This window comes from Cervus elaphus, chromosome 9, assembly GCF_910594005.1.
Source record: "Cervus elaphus chromosome 9, mCerEla1.1, whole genome shotgun sequence".
Classification (NCBI taxonomy): Eukaryota; Metazoa; Chordata; class Mammalia; order Artiodactyla; family Cervidae; genus Cervus; species Cervus elaphus.
In genome coordinates, this window is record NC_057823.1 from 53,634,047 (window position 1) to 53,651,587 (window position 17,541).

A 17,541-nucleotide genomic window follows, 5' to 3' on the forward strand; every position below is an offset into this window, starting at 1 on the left:
GGCAAAGTAATGTCTCTGCTTTTTAATATGCTGTCTAGGTTGGTCATAACTTTCCTTCCAAGGAGTAAGCATCTTTTAATTTCATGATTTCACTAATTGTTAGAGAACTGCAAATCAAAACTGAGGTACTACCTAACACGGGTCAAAATGGCCATCATTAAAAAGTCTACAAAAAACAAGTGCTGGAGAAGGTATGGAGAAAAGGGAACTCTCCTATACTGTTGGTGGGAAGGTAAATGGGTACAAACAGTATGGAAGTTCCTCAGAAAACTAAAAATAGAATTACCACTTGATCCAGCAATCCCACTCCTGGGAATATACCCAGACAAAATTAAAATTCAGAAAGATACATGCACCCCCATGTACACAGCAGCACTATTCACAATAGCCAAAACATGGAAGCAACCTAAATGTCCATCAGCATATGAATGAATAAATAAGAACTTAGTACATATACACAAGGGAGTACCACTCTGCCATAAAAATGAACAAAATAATGCCATGTGCAGCAACATGGATGGAACTAGAGATTATCATACTAAGTGAAGTAAGTCAGAAAGAAAGTGCAAATACCATATGAAATCACTTATATTTGGAATCTAAAATATGGCACAAATGAACCTACCAACAAAACAGAAACAGACTCATAAGACATAGAGGACAGACTTCTGGTTGCCAACAGGGAGAAGGGGAGAGGGATGGACTGGGAATTTGGGGTTGGTAGATGCAAAGTATTACATTTAGAATGAATAAGCAACAAGCTCCTAATGTAGAGGGAACTACATTCAATATCCTGTGATAGACCATAATGGAAAAGAACATTTTAAAAGTATATATGTGTGTGTGTGTGTGTGTGTGTGTGTGTGTTTGTATAACTGAATTACTTTGCTGTACACGACTGGCAAAACATTGTAAATCAACTATAATAAAAATTATTCTGTCATCTACAATTCATCTTTTAAAATTATTAAATTCATTGTGCAGTAAAAACTATTTTTAAAATGAGAGTGAGTCATAGAGAAATTAAGAACTTGCCCAAGATTATATAGCTAGGAAGTAGCACTAAGCCCAAATCCACCCTTTATCTTACAAAAGAATACATACTTCATATGATTACTATTGAGATTAAATGTGTAAACACATATGTGGCACCAGAATAATAGGCAGCACAGAATAAATACTCAATAAATATTAGCTCTTATTAGATTTTACTACTCTGAGGATATTAATCAGATTTTTTATATTGAAATATAGTTGATTTACATTGCTCTGTTAATTTCTGCTATCCAACAAATTAATCAAACATTTTAAAACACTTTCTTTAAAAAAAAAACACACTTTCTTCTGTTTTCTCTATTTCTGTATCTGTTTCCTCCTGTGACCCCCTTTTTTGGTGGTGGTGGTTGTTTTGGCATTAATACTTCGTTGGTATTACTACTTCCTCATGTCTTGTGGTCCATGGCTATCTTCTCATATTTAAGAATGATCAAGGTGCTGACAGTTAGCTCTTTGTGTATGTGATAATGAGGTTATTGATGGCAGGACCTTACTCTAATGTAATCATTGTAAGATAAGAGTTATTAGCTTAGGAGATCCTCAAATACCAGTATGTTAAAGTTTTTGTTTGAACCTTTCATATGCTCCAGGTTAGGATTCTGCAATATCGTCTGTGCAAGAGAGAGTTAGAGATGCGCACCCTGCGTACTCCAAATGGAGACTACTGCGTGGAAAGGGACTAGAAATCTCATCACTCAGGGTGCAAAGTTTTGCTTGATTTCCCTATTTTTGGCTTCACCCCTCACATTTGCACTTAACTCTGCCCAGGGTCTCCAAAGTTAGAGATGTTGTTTGGTCGCTAAGTTGTGTCCAACTCCTTTCCAACCCCATGGACTGTAACCCTCCAGGATCCTCTGTCCATGGGACTTCCAGGCAAGAACACTGGAGTGGGTTGCCATTTCCTTTTTAGTCCTCAATGAACTTCAGTCTTATACACTTGGTTCCTCTAAATCTTGTATCCAAATGGGATTATGTTGGACAAACAAGAACTTTTCTTTAGACATTTCTTGGAACTGATAACTGCTCTTTCATCTGATTTCTGTCATCAAATTTATGTATATACATTCTCGGTCTCTGTAAGTTCATATCATTTTTATTAACTATCATTTGTTGGGCATTTTAAAAGGAGTGAGCTGTGTAAAATCAAAGAATTACATGAAAGTACTGTAATACTGTTCTTCGAAATTTGGAAGGAATCAAACATGAGGGTATTCTGTCTTCTCTGAGCATAATAAATCTCTCTAAATTCAAAAATAAAAATAAAAGGATAACTGTGTGTAGTAAATCCATCTACTTTTCAATTTTTGCCCTTTTGTAGTGATTTATTTTTCAACCATGTGTCTAGCTTGCATTTTTAAGAATATAATTGAACTTAACATTTTTAAAATGAAAACTTCTTAGATCCCTCCTCCATAAATTTTTGAGCACACTCTTGAGAACTTGTATACTGGACATCACAGGCAAATTCTGTTCCAAACAATCTCCCTCACCATGTAGCAACCATGTACTTTGGCTAAAACTGAAACCACCAAAAGCTTTAGAGGTGACCCCAGAGAGGATTAAAGCAAAACAGAGGACAAAGATGAGTTCAGATTCTGAAACTAAAACCTCCACCTACAATTCTATTGTGGCTTCCCTGGTGGATCAGCTGGTAAAGAATCTGCCTGCAATGCAGGAGACCTGCCTGGGTTAGATCCCTGGGTTGGGAAGATCCCCTGGAGAAGGGAATGGCTAGCCACTCCAATTCTATTCTGGCCTGTAAAGAATTCCATGGACTGTATAGTCCATGGCATCACAGAGAGTTGGACACAACTGAGTGACTCACTTTCACGTTCATAATTCTATACCCCTGAAACAATAATCGCCTCAGTAGCAGGTACATGATCTTGGTTAGTCTGGTCAGAGTAAAACTAAGTTTTTGTCCTACAACTGGGAAAGAAAATCTCTCTCACTCTCTTCCTGTGCTGAAAGAGACAGCAGATGACCATAACTGTAGCTGGAATAAATCTTGGGAAACTGAGGGAAGTCAGTTTTAGGAGTAAGCCTGTGTTAAATAAAACTAACATGTTTGTGTATTTGTTCATTTTTTTGGTAAATTATGAGAAACTAGAAATAAATTATGGATTTCCACAATATGTTCCACCCCAGTATCTTACTTCATTTTTCTCTTAGTTCACAGTTCACTGCTATCAAGGAAATCTACAGAAGGCCTTTTGTGCTATCAGAACTATCTATACATAGTTCTCTTTGTTCTACCTCATGGTTAATTCAGTTTCATATCCTTTGAGAGGGCTTCTGAAATGACTTGTGTACACTTTCCCTTTCCCTTACCACCTAAGGAAGGCCAAGAAGTGCTGGAATTTTGTTCAGTTAAACAGTCACTTATACTCTCCTTGTTTCTGGTGCTCAGTTTTCTCAGAAAGATTACAAGCTCCTGGGGGCCAGGAATCTCATCTTATATTTCTGTATTCACCACAACTGAACATTTTCAATTGTGTGGAGAGTGGGGAAGGATATTTAAAAGCTTTTTAAAATGCTAATAACATCAAAAACTATAAACAGTATAAAACAGCTCTTATGGATGATAGACTACATGTGTAATCACTTAAATACAATATATAAAAGAATATTTGCTTCTGGAGGATATTTATGTGAATGGAATTTAGGTAGCTTTCATCAAACTCTGAAAATCTGTGGAGACGCATGGTGGCGCTGCAGGATAACATCGCTGGGGGAGAAAAACCATTCTATGCTGGATGATGTTCTGGACATTGTTACCCAGTGCAAAAAGAGCACTAGGAAGACAAAAAGAACAAGGTTTCAAGTGGCAAACATAAGCCTCTGAAGATTCGGTGGACATATCAGAGGCACCTTACCCAGAAGTGGGAAGGGTGAAGCGATTCTGCAGGAAGACTTTGGGAAAGGAGCAATGGAGATTGGAGGGGCAGGCGTTCTGCAGATAAGGCAAGTCCTGCTTTTCTTTGTTTTGCTGGGGATGTCTCAAGCGGGGTCTGACTCTGGGCGCTTCTCAGTGGCAGAGGAAATGCAGAGTGGGACCTTTGTAGGCAATCTGGCAAGAGACCTGGGGCTGGAAGTGGGTGAACTATTCTCCAGAGGGGCTCGGGTGGTATCTAATGATAACAAACAGCGATTGCAGCTGGACATAAATACAGGGGATTTGCTCTTAAGTGAAGCACTAGACCGGGAGGAGCTCTGTGGCTCCACCGAGCCCTGTGTGCTGCATTTCCAGATATTAATGAAAAGCCCCTTGCAGTTTTTACGGATTGAGCTCCAGGTCAAGGATATAAATGATCACTCTCCTGTCTTCTTAGAAAAAGAAATGCTCTTAGAAATCCCAGAGAATAGTCCTGTCGGTGCTGTCTTCTTACTAGAAAGTGCAAAGGATTTGGATGTAGGAATCAACGCTCTAAAAAACTACACAGTAAGCCCCAACTCTCATTTCCACATTAAAATGAGAGTCAATCCGGATAATAGGAAATACCCAGAGTTAGTTCTGGATAAAGCGCTGGATTATGAAGAACAGTCTGAACTCAATTTCATCCTCACCGCTCTGGATGGCGGGTCTCCGCCTAAGTCTGGGAGTGCCTTGGTCCGGGTGGTGGTCGTGGACATTAATGACAACCCCCCTGAGTTTGAGCGGCCATTTTATGAGGTGAAGATTTCAGAAGATAGCATTCTCGGCTCACCGGTTGTCACGGTCTCAGCTTGGGACTTAGATTCGGGGAAAAACGGGGAAATATCATATATGTTTTCCCATGCCTCAGAAGATATTCGCAAGACATTTGAAATTAACCAAAAGTCTGGAGAAGTGAGTTTAACTTCACCCTTGGATTTTGAAACAACTGAAGCATATTCCATAATCATTCAAGCCACAGATGGGGGAGGCCTTTTTGGAAAATCAACACTCAGAATTCAGGTGATGGATGTGAATGACAATGCTCCTGAAGTGACTGTGTCATCAATTACCAGTTCAATCCCAGAAAATTCTCCGGAGATTGTGGTTATGGTTTTTAGTATCCGAGACAGAGACTCTGGGGAGAATGGGAGGATGATTTGTTCTGTTTCAGAAAACCTCCCGTTCCTGCTAAAATCTTCAGTTGAGAATTACTACACGTTGGAAACGGAAAGAATGCTGGACAGGGAAAGCCAAGCGGAGTACAACATCACGATCACGGTCACTGACATGGGAACTCCCAGGCTGAAAACCGAGCACAACATAACCGTGCTGGTGGCCGACGTCAACGACAACGCCCCCGCCTTCACCCAGACCTCCTACACCCTGTGGGTCCGCGAGAACAACAGCCCCGCCCTGCACATCGGCACCGTCAGCGCCACAGACACAGACGCGGGCGCCAACGCCCAGGTCACCTACTCGCTGCTGCCGCCGCGAGACCCGCACCTGCCTCTCGCCTCCCTCGTGTCCATCAACCCCGACAACGGCCACCTCTTCGCCCTCACGTCCCTGGACTACGAGGCCCTGCGGGCCTTCGAGTTCCGCGTGGGCGCCGCCGACCGCGGCTCGCCCGCGCTCAGCAGCCAGGCGCTGGTGCGCCTGCTCGTGGCGGACGCCAACGACAACGCGCCCTTCGTGCTCTACCCGCTGCAGAACGCCTCGGCGCCCTGCACCGAGCTGGTGCCCAGGGCGGCCGAGCCCGGCTACCTGGTGACCAAGGTGGTGGCGGTGGACGGCGACGCGGGCCAGAACGCCTGGCTGTCGTACCAGCTGCTCAAGGCCACGGAGCCCGGGCTGTTCGGCGTGTGGGCGCACAACGGCGAGGTGCGCACGGCGCGGCTGCTGAGCGAGCGCGACGCGCCCAAGCAGCGGCTGGTGGTGCTGGTCAAGGACAACGGCGAGCCGCCGCTGTCGGCCAGCGTCACGCTGCACGTGCTGCTGGTGGACGGCTTCTCGCAGCCCTACCTGCCGCCCCCGGAAGCGGAAGCGGCGGCCGCGGCGCCGGCCGACCCGCTCACCGTCTACCTGGTGGTGGCCTTGGCGTCGGTGTCGTCGCTCTTCCTCTTCTCGGTGCTGGCGTTCGTGGCGGTGCGGCTGTGCAGGAGGGGCGGGGCGGGCTCGGCGGGTCGCTGCCCGGTGCCCGAGGGCCACTTCCCGGGCCACCTGGTGGACGTCAGCGGCACGGGGACCCTGTCCCAGAGCTACCAGTACGAGGTGTGTCTGACGGGAGGTACTGTAACGAATGAGTTCAAATTCTTGAAGCCGATTCTCCCCAATCTCTCGACCCAACGCCCTGGGAAAGAAACAGAGGAAAATCATACTTCCTACAATAGCTTTGGGTTCAATATTCAGTGACCATAGTTAACTTTTATACCTAATATGTATGTTGTTTTATGCTCCTTCCACACCATCGTTATTTTCCCCCAAATATGCATTTGAAATTGTACTGTTACTTTCATATCTTCGCATGTTGTACCCATCTTCTAAGTGAATGCTTATTTTTGTGGTTGTAATTATTACAAATAATAATTTATTCTCTAACCAAGGAGGTCTTAATTCATAATTAATTAACTTGCCTTACACCAAGTAACTTTTTTCTCATGGCTCCCTCTTCAGTTGAACTTTCACTCACAATTATGCTTTTGATAAAATAAAGCAGACCACTTTCAAAGTATTTCAAGTGTTCAAGCATTTCTTCATTTTTTTGCGATTTTTCTTGTGATTTAATAATAGTTGCTATTCAGAAATGTCATTTTTCTTTCTTTAAATTCACCACTCTTTTTAATTAGGTTTTTAAAATGTTTATTACTGCTGAAAATATACCTGAAAATAATGTCCTTTGATCTTGTTAGGGCCAGAAGGCAATTTTCCTAGTGTCTCTTCTTTATTGATCCTGGAGGGTTACTGTGAAGACATATTAATACTGTGGCCACCCACATAATCTTGGAATATACACTTTTTATTTTCCAGATGTCTCACTAATGTTACAAAGGTATAATGCAATCTAGTAGAATGCAGGCTCCTGAACCATAATTTGTTTACTGTAGAGCGGACTTGTGTGCTAAAGTGTATAATCTTTTGCCTCCTGTGCTCTCCCAGAATACATATACACTGGGCACTAATTTTCAAATTTTGAAATAGCCAATAGAAAAATTATGTAACATACAAACACAATAGAAATGTTTTGTAAACACTACTTAGCTTTTTTGTGATGCAATTTGAAATTGCCTATATTAATCCATTCAATTTAATTTTCAAATGTCATGATCCACTAAATTGATTTCATGACTTACTAATGGGTAGCAATCCAAAGTTTCAAACCACTTTTCTCAGATATTTGTAGAGCACTGAAAAGTATGAAAAGATAGTCCTTTAACATTCTAGTTCTAAACCTTTTTTCAAGCCATTGTAGGAGAAAGTTTTGTTTCATGCTGTACAAGCTCTAACCAACCACTTTTGCTTTGAGTGACCTGACTATATCATAGAAGAGAAAGCCTTCATTGTTGGGGGAGGATATTTCCAAGAATTTCATCAAAAAGTCTTAAAGTCTGTATGTTGTGGAAGGAAAGCATAGATGAGCAAAATGAGTAGGGGTATAGAGGGAAAGGAAATGTGTTCACATGAGACAGAGAGTAGGTATGAGAAAGAGGACATGCATGAGGGTAAAATGATTGCTTTTATTCCTGTGGGGCCACAGACTAGAGTCAATGCCAGGAACTGCCTCTTGAAGATATTCTAATCTTAACATTGTAGAGGGGCTGGGTATTAGTTAATAATGCCTGGAAGTACAATCTCTTGCTCTAGCATATCCAAAATAACTTAATGTTTACACTTCTTGAATGCTAAAATTTCACTGCCAGTTCTTTTGAACTGTATGAACTGATTAATTACTCTTTGAATTTAAGAAAAATGGAGGGAACAAAAGTTCCTCCATGCAGGCTAACTAAATTCTAATTTTCTGTTTTCAGAAGTAGAACTAGGAATAAATGAAAGCTTCTTTACATAGAGAACAAAAACTCATATTAATAAATCAAAATATTAAGGTTACCTCCTATATTTACTGTACTTAGTGGGGAAAAGATGGATGACCACTAGCATAAAGAGATCTATGATGGTATAGCTGTCAAAAACAAAGGTGGGAGTGTTCTAGTAGCTTGTTTCCCCAGTAAGCCTGGCCTCTCACATTTATAATAGGGGAAGGGAAAGAGCAGTTTAAACAACTCAGGCAGAAAATTTAACAGGTGCAACAGCAGAGAAAAGCCTGTTGCTTTGGGTTTTTCCACCTACCTGAACAGGAAGACTTGTCTATTTATGGAAAGAACTGTTTCCTGACTCTAGTGGAGAATGGTGAGGCCTTCGGAGCTCAGATACAAGTAAACCAACCAGTTCTCTTCAAATGTATTGTTAAAAACAAATTTTGCTCTTATGCTTCAAATAATTTACAGTTAAATTTAAACCAGTGCATAGGAATTCAACTATATCAGCCAGTTTTACATTAAAGGACTATAAGTTGTCAATGGGAAGAGGTCACTTACAAAATGGAGATGTAAGGAACTGCTCAGCTTCCCAGAGTTAATTTTCTTGAAAACCCTTGCCAATAAGAACAAAACAACAGTTTAGGTTGGAATTTGCCAAGAGTATGGGAAAGAAAGGGGCTTCCCAGGTGGCTCAGTGGTGAAGAATCCACCTGCCAATGCAGGAGCTGCAGGAGCCCCAAGAGGGTTCCATCTCTGGGTCAGGAATATCCCCTGGAGAAGGTAATGGCAACCCACTCCATATTCTTGCTGGAATAATCCCATGGACAGAGGAGCCTGGTGGGCTACAGTCCATGGACTTGAAAAGAGTTGGACGTGACTGAGCACACATCCACTGGTTAATCTATCGTGGCTTCTCAGTACCTGGGCCACATGCTGTACTTTCTCACTACCCAGGATTATTCTATGAAATATGATTTCAGATCTCTCCCTCTAAGAACACCTTCTATGAGAACCTTCTATGCCTTTACCCCTCTGATCCAGTTACTCCTATCACATCTTGTCTTTGACCTTGTCAAGACCTCCATCCCATGATGCTGCTACTACCTATCAACCCCCTCCTGTTTTAATTTCCTTCCCATCAGCTGACTCCCATTTCACCACTCCCAACCACTCTCATGCTCATATTCTCAATTCTTTTTCAATTTTCCTTCACTCTAGGATTTCCTTTGCCTCCTGATGAAACACCACATTAGATAAATATTTTTATCTAGTTAAATTATTCAATAAAAATTCTCTTTTCTCTTACACCTGGGATGCTGCACTCTAAAACAAAGCTTAGAAAATAATCAGTACTATCACCACTAAGGTTATTACATTCAAAATTAATTGGGCTTTCAAGATCAAGAAATCTTTTTATATTTTCCTAAGTAACATTCTCTTTTACTCTTCATAACAACTTCATACCTACTTAATTTTTTTTTATCTTACTTTAAACTTCTTACCCTACTACTTACATACCGCTTGTTAGAAGATGAACTTGCTTAATATCTTAAAGAGAAAACAGAACCATCAGATGGAAATTATCTTAATGTCCTATTCCCAAACCTATACTCTTGAAAGCATATGTACTTGTAATTTCCTCTGCTAAGTTCCCTTCCACTTAAGTCCAACTCCTTCATATTTGCTGAATCCTGTCTTTGACAGCCTTCTAGGGGCTTAACACTGATAATATCCTTTCTTGTATATTTTAATTTTCTCCTTCTTTACTCAGTACTGCAAATCAGCATTTTAAAAACATTTCTCTAGGCTTAAAAAACCCTCCTGAGTCCAAATTCCCCTCCAGATACAAATCTACTTTTTTCTTTTGCAGCTAAATTTCTCAAAAGGATTTCCATTTTTACTTCCTCATCCTTCTTGCTTTTCAACCCAGTGCAGTCCGTATTGAAAACTGATATTGTAAAGCTGGTCAAAGATTTCTGTGTAAGTTTTTAAGATTACACTGAGAAATAAGAGTAGTAAAATTACTCAATGGCTTGTAAAACATGTGTCTCTTTCTTGTAACAGCCACAGTGGATAAAGGATTGCATAGACAGGGCAGCTTTGCTCCTCATGGTCCTTCTGGAACCAAAATTTGTTCCAAGTAATTCCTCTTGCATTTCCTATTGCAATGTCATAATCTACATGACTGTAGCTGGGTCACTGCCACATCTGGGTTCTAGTTGACTAGGAGGGAAAAGATAATCCAGATGTGGCAGACCCACGAGTGGCAAATGAAAGTTCTATTCACAATGTGTGAGAACTTAGCCACACCTAACTACAAGCGAGGTGGAGTCACCATGTCCTTGGATACAGTTCTATTACGATAAAGAAAAAGGGAACAGATTTTGGCAGACATCTAACAGAATCCTTCACAATGACCATCTCCTTAAATCCAATGGACCATTTTAATATTTATTTTTCTTGAGTTTTCTGAAGCATTTGCTACTGTCAATCTTCCTCATAGTTTTGAAATACTATTTGCTTTTGGTTTCATAATTCTAAACTCTGGGCCTTCCTTGTCTTTTTAAAAAAAAATACTTCCTTACCTCATCTCTAAATGAAGATATTTATCAAAATTCTGTGCTAAATCTCTTCTATTCTTCTTTGACACATTTTTGCTTGATTTACACAGAGATCTCATGGTTTCGAACACAGGCATACTTCTTTTTATTGCACTTTGTAGAGATTGTGTATTTTTACAAATATAAAGTTTGTGGCAACCCTGCAACAAGCATATCTATTGACACCATTTTTCCAACAGCATTTGCTCACTTTATGTCTCTCTGTAACATTTTGGTAATTCAGTATTTCAAACTTTTCATTTTAACTATATTTGTTATAATAAAACAAAATATAATGGTCATCTGTGGTCTGTTTTGTTTTTTTTTTTTTTTTGATCAGTGACCTTTGATGTTAGTGTTGTAATCATTTGGGGGAGCACCATGAACTGTACCTGTATAAGACAGTGAACTTAACAGATAAATGTTCTGACTGCTCTACCAACTGGCTGTTCCCCATCTTTCTAACTCTCCTTGGACCTCCCTATTCCCTGAGACACAACAATATTGAAAATAGGCCAATTAATAATCCTACAATTTGCCTTAAGTGTTCAAGTGAAGGGAAGAGTCACATGTGTCATTTTAAATCAAAAGTTAGAAGTTATTAAACTTGGTGAAGAAGGCATGCTGAAAGACAAGAGAGGCTAAACAGCCTCTTGCACCAAAGACCCAGGTGTGAATGGGAAGGCCAAGTTCTCTCTTTTTCTTTCTCTTTTTTAAAATTAATTTATTTGGCTGCTCCAGGTCTTATTTGTGGCACGAGGGATCTTCGATCTTTGTTGCAGCAAGTGAACTCACTTGTGGCATGTGGGATCTAGTTCCCTGACCAAGGATCAAACCCATGACCCCTGCATTGGAAGTGCAGAGTCTTAGCCACTGGACCACCAGAGAAATCTTCCAAGGATAAGTTCTTGAAGGAAATTAAAAGTGCTAATCCAGAGACTACACAAATGATAAGAAAGTGATACAGTCTCATTGCTGATGTGGAGTTTTAGTGACCTGCACAGAAGATCAAACCAGATATATAACATTGATTTAAGCCAAAGTTTAATACAGAAAAAGGCTTCAACTCTTCAATTCTATGAAAGCTGAGAGAAATGAGTAAGTAGTAGAAGAAAATTTTGAAGCTAGCAGAGGTTGGTTCATGAGATTTAAGGAAAGAAGCTGTCTCTAGGACATGAAAGTGCAAGGTGAAGCAGAAAGTTCTGATGCAGAAGTTGCAGCAAGTTATCCAGAAGATCTAGCTAAGATAATTCATGAAGCTGACTACACCATCACAGCTTTTCAGTGTCGATGACGAAGAAGTCATATAGGATTTTCGTAGCTAGAGAGAAGTCAATGCCTCGCTTCAAAGTTTTAAAGGACAGGCTGATTCTTTTGTTATGGTCTAACGCAGCTGGTAACTTTTAAGTTGAAACCAATGTTTATTGACCTTCCAAAGACCCTAGGACCCTTAAGAATTATGCAAAACCTATTCTGCCTGTGCTCTTTAAATGGAACAACAAACCCTGGATAACAGTACACCTGTTTACACATGGATTACTGAGTATTTTAAACCCACTGGTGAGACCTAGTGCTGGAGATGTACAACCAGAATAGTGTTACAACATCCATTCTGCACCCCATGAATCAAGGAGTCATTTTAATTTTCAAGTCTTAATTATTTAAGAAATACATTTCATAAATCTTTGGCTGCCACAGATGGTGATTTCTCTAATGGATCTGGGCAAAGGAAATTGAAAACCTTTCAAAACAGATTCACCATTCTGGATGCCATCAGAAATACATGATTCATGGGGAGCAATCAAAATATCAATATTAACAGGAGTTTAGAAGAAGTTTATTTCAACCCTGTGACTCAGGGGTTCAAACTGCAGTGGAGGAAGAAACTTCAGATGTGGTGGAAATAGCAAAAGAACTAGAATTAGAAATGGACCCTGAAGATGTGACTGAACTGCTGAAATCTCATGATGAAACTTTCTCATGGATGAGGAGTTGCTTCTTATGGATGAACAAAGAAAGTGGTTTCTTGAGATGGAATCTACAAGTGAAAATGTTGTGAAGGTTACTGAAATGACAACAAAGGATTTAGAATATGACATAAACTTAGTTGATAAAGTAGCATCAGGGTTTAAAAGAATCAACTCCAATTTTGAAAGCAGTTCCACTATGGGTAAAATGCTCTCAAACAGCATTGTGGGCTACAGAGAAACTGTTCATGAAACAAAGACTCCATTGATGCAGCAAACTTCATTGTTGCCTTAAGAAATTTCCACATCTACTCCAACATGTAGCAATCATTCTGATCAGTCAGCAGCCATATAATTGGAGTGTAACTGCTTTACGATGTTGTGTTAATTTTGCATGAATCAGCTATATGTACACACATATCCCCTCCCTCTTGAGCATCCCTCCTACCTTTCCTGCTCCCTCCTCTCTAGGTCATTACAGAGCACTGAGCTTCCTGTGCTATATAGCACCTTCCCACTAGCTATGTATTTCACACGTGGTAGCATATATATGCTATCATAATTTCATGCAGCCATGAAATTAAAAGATGCTTGCTCCTTGGAAGAAAAGCTATTACCAACCTAGACAGCATATTAAAAAGCAGAGACATTACTTCGCCGACAAAAGTCCGTCTAGTCAAAGCTATGGTTTTTCCAGTGGTCATGTATGGATGTGAGAGTGGACCATAAAGAAAGATAAGCACCAAAGAATTTATGCTTTTGAACTGTGGTGTTGGAGAAGACTCTTGAGAGTCCCTTGGACTGCAAGGAGATCAAACCAGTCAATCCTAAAGGAAATCAGTCCTGAATATTCATTGGAAAGATTGATGCTAAAGCTGAACCTCCAATACTTTGGCCACCTGATGTGAAGAACTGACTCACTGGAAAAGACTCTGATGCTGGGAAAGATTGAAGGCAGGAGAAGGGGATGACAGAGGATGAGCTGGTTGGATGGCATCACTGATTCGATAGACATGAGTTTGAGCAAGCTCTGGGAGTTGGTGATGGACAGGGAAGCCTGGCATGCTGCAGTCCATGGGGTTGCAAAGAGTCAGACATGACTGAGCAACTGAACTGAACTGAACAAGCACTTACCAGCCACTTAGTAATGTTAAACCATTAGATTCCTACAATAATCATCCTAGAAGGTAAACATTAGTATTACCCCTATTTTATAGGTAAGGAAGCAGAGGTACATAATTTGCCCATGACTGTAGACAGTAGCAGAACTAGGATTCTAATGTAGAGATTGTGATTCCAGAATCCCTGTTCATAACCACTATGCAGTGCTATCTCCTGGGTATAAGATGTCCCTTCTAGATATTTACATATTACTATTTACCTAGGCATACATTTGGCATATTTTGATTACTTGGTATATTTGATTACTTTGGCATATTTTGATTACCAAATTTTCTAGCCTTTAAGCGCCATAAAGACAATGTCATGTCCTTAATATGTAGTTTTTAAAAATATACAAGTGAAAAAGTAATGACAATACTAACCATAACTGACTGAAATCTATTAAGTGTTTACAAGATTGGAGAGGAGAATACATTTGCAATAACTCAAGAAATGGCCTGAATAAGACATAATTTTTTCAGTTCAGGATATTTTAACGGTTCTTTTTGTCAAGCATTCAAAAGTGATAATTCAATGCATTTCATGGACCTTGTTTAAATACTGATTTAAAAGAAAATGGGGAAATGCAAACACAGATCAAATATAAAATGTACTAAGGTTCTATCACTAAATTTCTAGTCCTTATCTGTTAGAGATACTTAATGAAGTATTTAGAGGTAAAAATACATGATGTCTGGTATTTGCTTTAAAATATTCCAGATGAATATATGAATTACTTGTTTAAAGAGAAAAAATTTTTTACTGAAAAAAATTCACAGAGACACATGGTGGCGCTGCAGTATAAGGCAAAAACGGTGCTTCTACAACACAGGGCTCCATTATTCATGAGAACAGAGAACATTCAACCCACTGAAAAGAGAGGTATTAACGCGCTTCACCTACAGACTTGGAGGTTTATATAGACTTCAGAAGTTTCCAACTTAAAAAAAAAAAAGACCCTCGGTTTGAAAATTAGGGCTGAACTAAAAAATTTCCACAAAAGAGGTTTCTTGAAAGAACCATGGAGATCAGAGGGGCACTCCTTCTGCGGAAAAGGCAAGTCCTGATTCTCTTTGTTTTACTGGGATTGTCTCAGGCGCGTCCTGAGTCTGTGCCCTATTCTGTGGCAGAGGAAACAGAAATCGGTTCTTTGGTGGCTAATCTGGCAAGGGATCTGGGGCTTGGGGTGGAGGAGCTCTCTTCACGGGAAGCTCGGGTAGTATTTGATGATAATGAAAAGCATTTGCACCTCGATTTGCTGACTGGGGATTTGCTGATAAATGATAAACTTGACCGAGAAGAGTTGTGTGGCTCCACGGAGCCCTGTGTGATGCATTTTCAGATGGTATTGGAGAACCCTTTACAGTTTTTTCAGGCTGAGCTGCACATCAAAGATATAAATGATCACTCCCCTACATTTCTTGACAATGAAATAGTTATTAAAATATCAGAAAGTACCACCATTGGAACTACATTCCTAATGGAGAGTGCCCAAGATTTGGATGTAGGAAGCAACAGTCTTCAAAACTACACAGTTAGCCCCAATTCTCACTTCTACATTAAAATTCAAGACAGCGACGATGGAAAGATATACCCAGAACTGGTCCTGCACAGAGCACTAGATCATGAGGAGGAGCCTGAGCTCATATTAACACTTGTAGCACTGGATGGTGGAAACCCCCCCAGGTCTGGGACAACTTTGGTCCTCATCAAGGTCTTAGACATCAACGACAATGCCCCAGAGTTTCCTCAGAGGCTCTATGAGGTGCAGATCCTGGAAAACGCACCGGTTGGCTCTTGGATTATCACCGTCTCTGCTAAGGATCTGGATGCAGGAAATTATGGGAAAATACTTTATACGTTTTTTCATGCATCAGAAGATATTCGTAAAACATTTGAAATCAACCCAATATCTGGGGAAGTTCATTTGAGATCACAACTGGATTTTGAAGTAGTACAATCCTACACTATAAATATTCAGGCAACAGACGGTGGGGGTCTTTCCGAAGAATGCACTCTTTTGGTTAAAGTAATAGATACAAATGACAATCCGCCAGAAGTGATCATCTCATCAATTACAAAGATAATTCCAGAGAACGCCGCAGAGACCCTTGTGGCTCTTTTTAGTGTCCGAGACCAAGACGCTGGAGAAAATGGAAGGATTGTTTGCTCTATCCAAGATGACCTCCCATTTTTTCTGAAACCGACCTTCAAGAACTTTTTCACCCTAGTTTCAGATAAAGCACTGGACAGAGAGGAAAGAGCAGAGTACAACATCACCATCACGGTCACTGACATGGGAACCCCCAGGCTGAAAACCGAGCACAACATAACCGTGCTGGTGGCCGACGTCAACGACAACGCCCCCGCCTTCACCCAGACCTCCTACACCCTGTGGGTCCGCGAGAACAACAGCCCCGCCCTGCACATCGGCAGCGTCAGCGCCACAGACACAGACGCGGGCGCCAACGCCCAGGTCACCTACTCGCTGCTGCCGCCGCCAGACCCGCACCTGCCCCTCGCCTCCCTCGTGTCCATCAACCCCGACAACGGCCACCTCTTCGCCCTCACGTCCCTGGACTACGAGGCCCTGCGGGCCTTCGAGTTCCGCGTGGGCGCCGCCGACCGCGGCTCGCCCGCGCTCAGCAGCCAGGCGCTGGTGCGCGTGCTCGTGGCGGACGCCAACGACAACGCGCCCTTCGTGCTCTACCCGCTGCAGAACGCCTCGGCGCCCTGCACCGAGCTGGTGCCCAGGGCGGCCGAGCCCGGCTACCTGGTGACCAAGGTGGTGGCGGTGGACGGCGACGCGGGCCAGAACGCCTGGCTGTCGTACCAGCTGCTCAAGGCCACGGAGCCCGGGCTGTTCGGCGTGTGGGCGCACAACGGCGAGGTGCGCACGGCGCGGCTGCTGAGCGAGCGCGACGCGCCCAAGCAGCGGCTGGTGGTGCTGGTCAAGGACAACGGCGAGCCGCCGCTGTCGGCCAGCGTCACGCTGCACGTGCTGCTGGTGGACGGCTTCTCGCAGCCCTACCTGCCGCCCCCGGAAGCGGAAGCGGCGGCCGCGGCGCCGGCCGACCCGCTCACCGTCTACTTGGTGGTGGCCTTGGCGTCGGTGTCGTCGCTCTTCCTCTTCTCGGTGCTGGTGTTCGTGGCGGCGCGGCTGTGCAGGAGGGGCGGGGCGGGCTCGGCGGGTCGCTGCCCGGTGCCCGAGGGCCACTTCCCGGGCCACCTGGTGGACGTCAGCGGCACGGGGACCCTGTCCCAGAGCTACCAGTACGAGGTGTGTCTGACGGGAGGAACTGGGACGAATGAATTTAAATTTCTGAAGCCGTTTATCCCTAATCTTCCAGTTCAAGACACCGGTAGGCATATAGGGGAACATGAGAACTTTAGAAATAGCTTTGGACTCAAACTTCAGTAAAATAATTTAAACTTCTGATCTTTTGTTATTCTTGGCAAACTGTAGACCCCTCCTTTTTTTGGTAGGCCCCTTTTTGCCAATCTGTAATATAGTTCATGTTGGATGGTAGTTGCATGTATTATCATTTCTCATGATCCCCTCGCTTTAAAAATCTTAGTGGCTTTAAAAAGTAGTGGCTATAATGTAATGGAAATATAGTTTTCTGATTTTTTTGTAATTTGGTCTAAATGTCATAGTAATGGAGTTATTGCTAATTTTTTGTTGTGACAATGGTGTGAGTATTATTTGGAGGTGCAAATTCTAAAGTATTAGGGAATGCCACTATATATGTAATTTACTTCTAGATATTTCATCAAAGCATAGATAGATACATCAAAGGTTAAAA

At 41.9% G+C, this 17,541-nt stretch overlaps 2 protein-coding genes across 2 annotated transcripts; both read left to right on the forward strand.

The window, feature by feature from the left end:
• Positions 1-3,349: 3,349 nt before the first annotated feature.
• On the forward strand, positions 3,350-6,704 carry LOC122700237 (protocadherin beta-11-like). Its single transcript, XM_043912989.1, has one exon. It carries the CDS (start codon positions 3,986-3,988, stop codon positions 6,383-6,385), a length of 2,400 nt encoding a protein of 799 aa, XP_043768924.1. The 5' UTR covers positions 3,350-3,985; the 3' UTR covers positions 6,386-6,704.
• A 7,875-nt stretch (positions 6,705-14,579) lies between these two features.
• On the forward strand, positions 14,580-17,172 carry LOC122700240 (protocadherin beta-14). The gene has a single exon (XM_043912994.1). It carries the CDS (start codon positions 14,757-14,759, stop codon positions 17,154-17,156), a length of 2,400 nt encoding a protein of 799 aa, XP_043768929.1. The 5' UTR covers positions 14,580-14,756; the 3' UTR covers positions 17,157-17,172.
• The last annotated feature ends 369 nt before the right edge of the window (positions 17,173-17,541 follow it).

What these genes read in the sequence shown, in the direction of transcription:
- LOC122700237 (XM_043912989.1), top strand. Translation starts at nt 3,986, where the DNA reads ATGGAGATTGGAGGGGCAGGCGTTCTGCAGATAAGGCAAGTCCTGCTT.
- LOC122700240 (XM_043912994.1), top strand. Translation starts at nt 14,757, where the DNA reads ATGGAGATCAGAGGGGCACTCCTTCTGCGGAAAAGGCAAGTCCTGATT.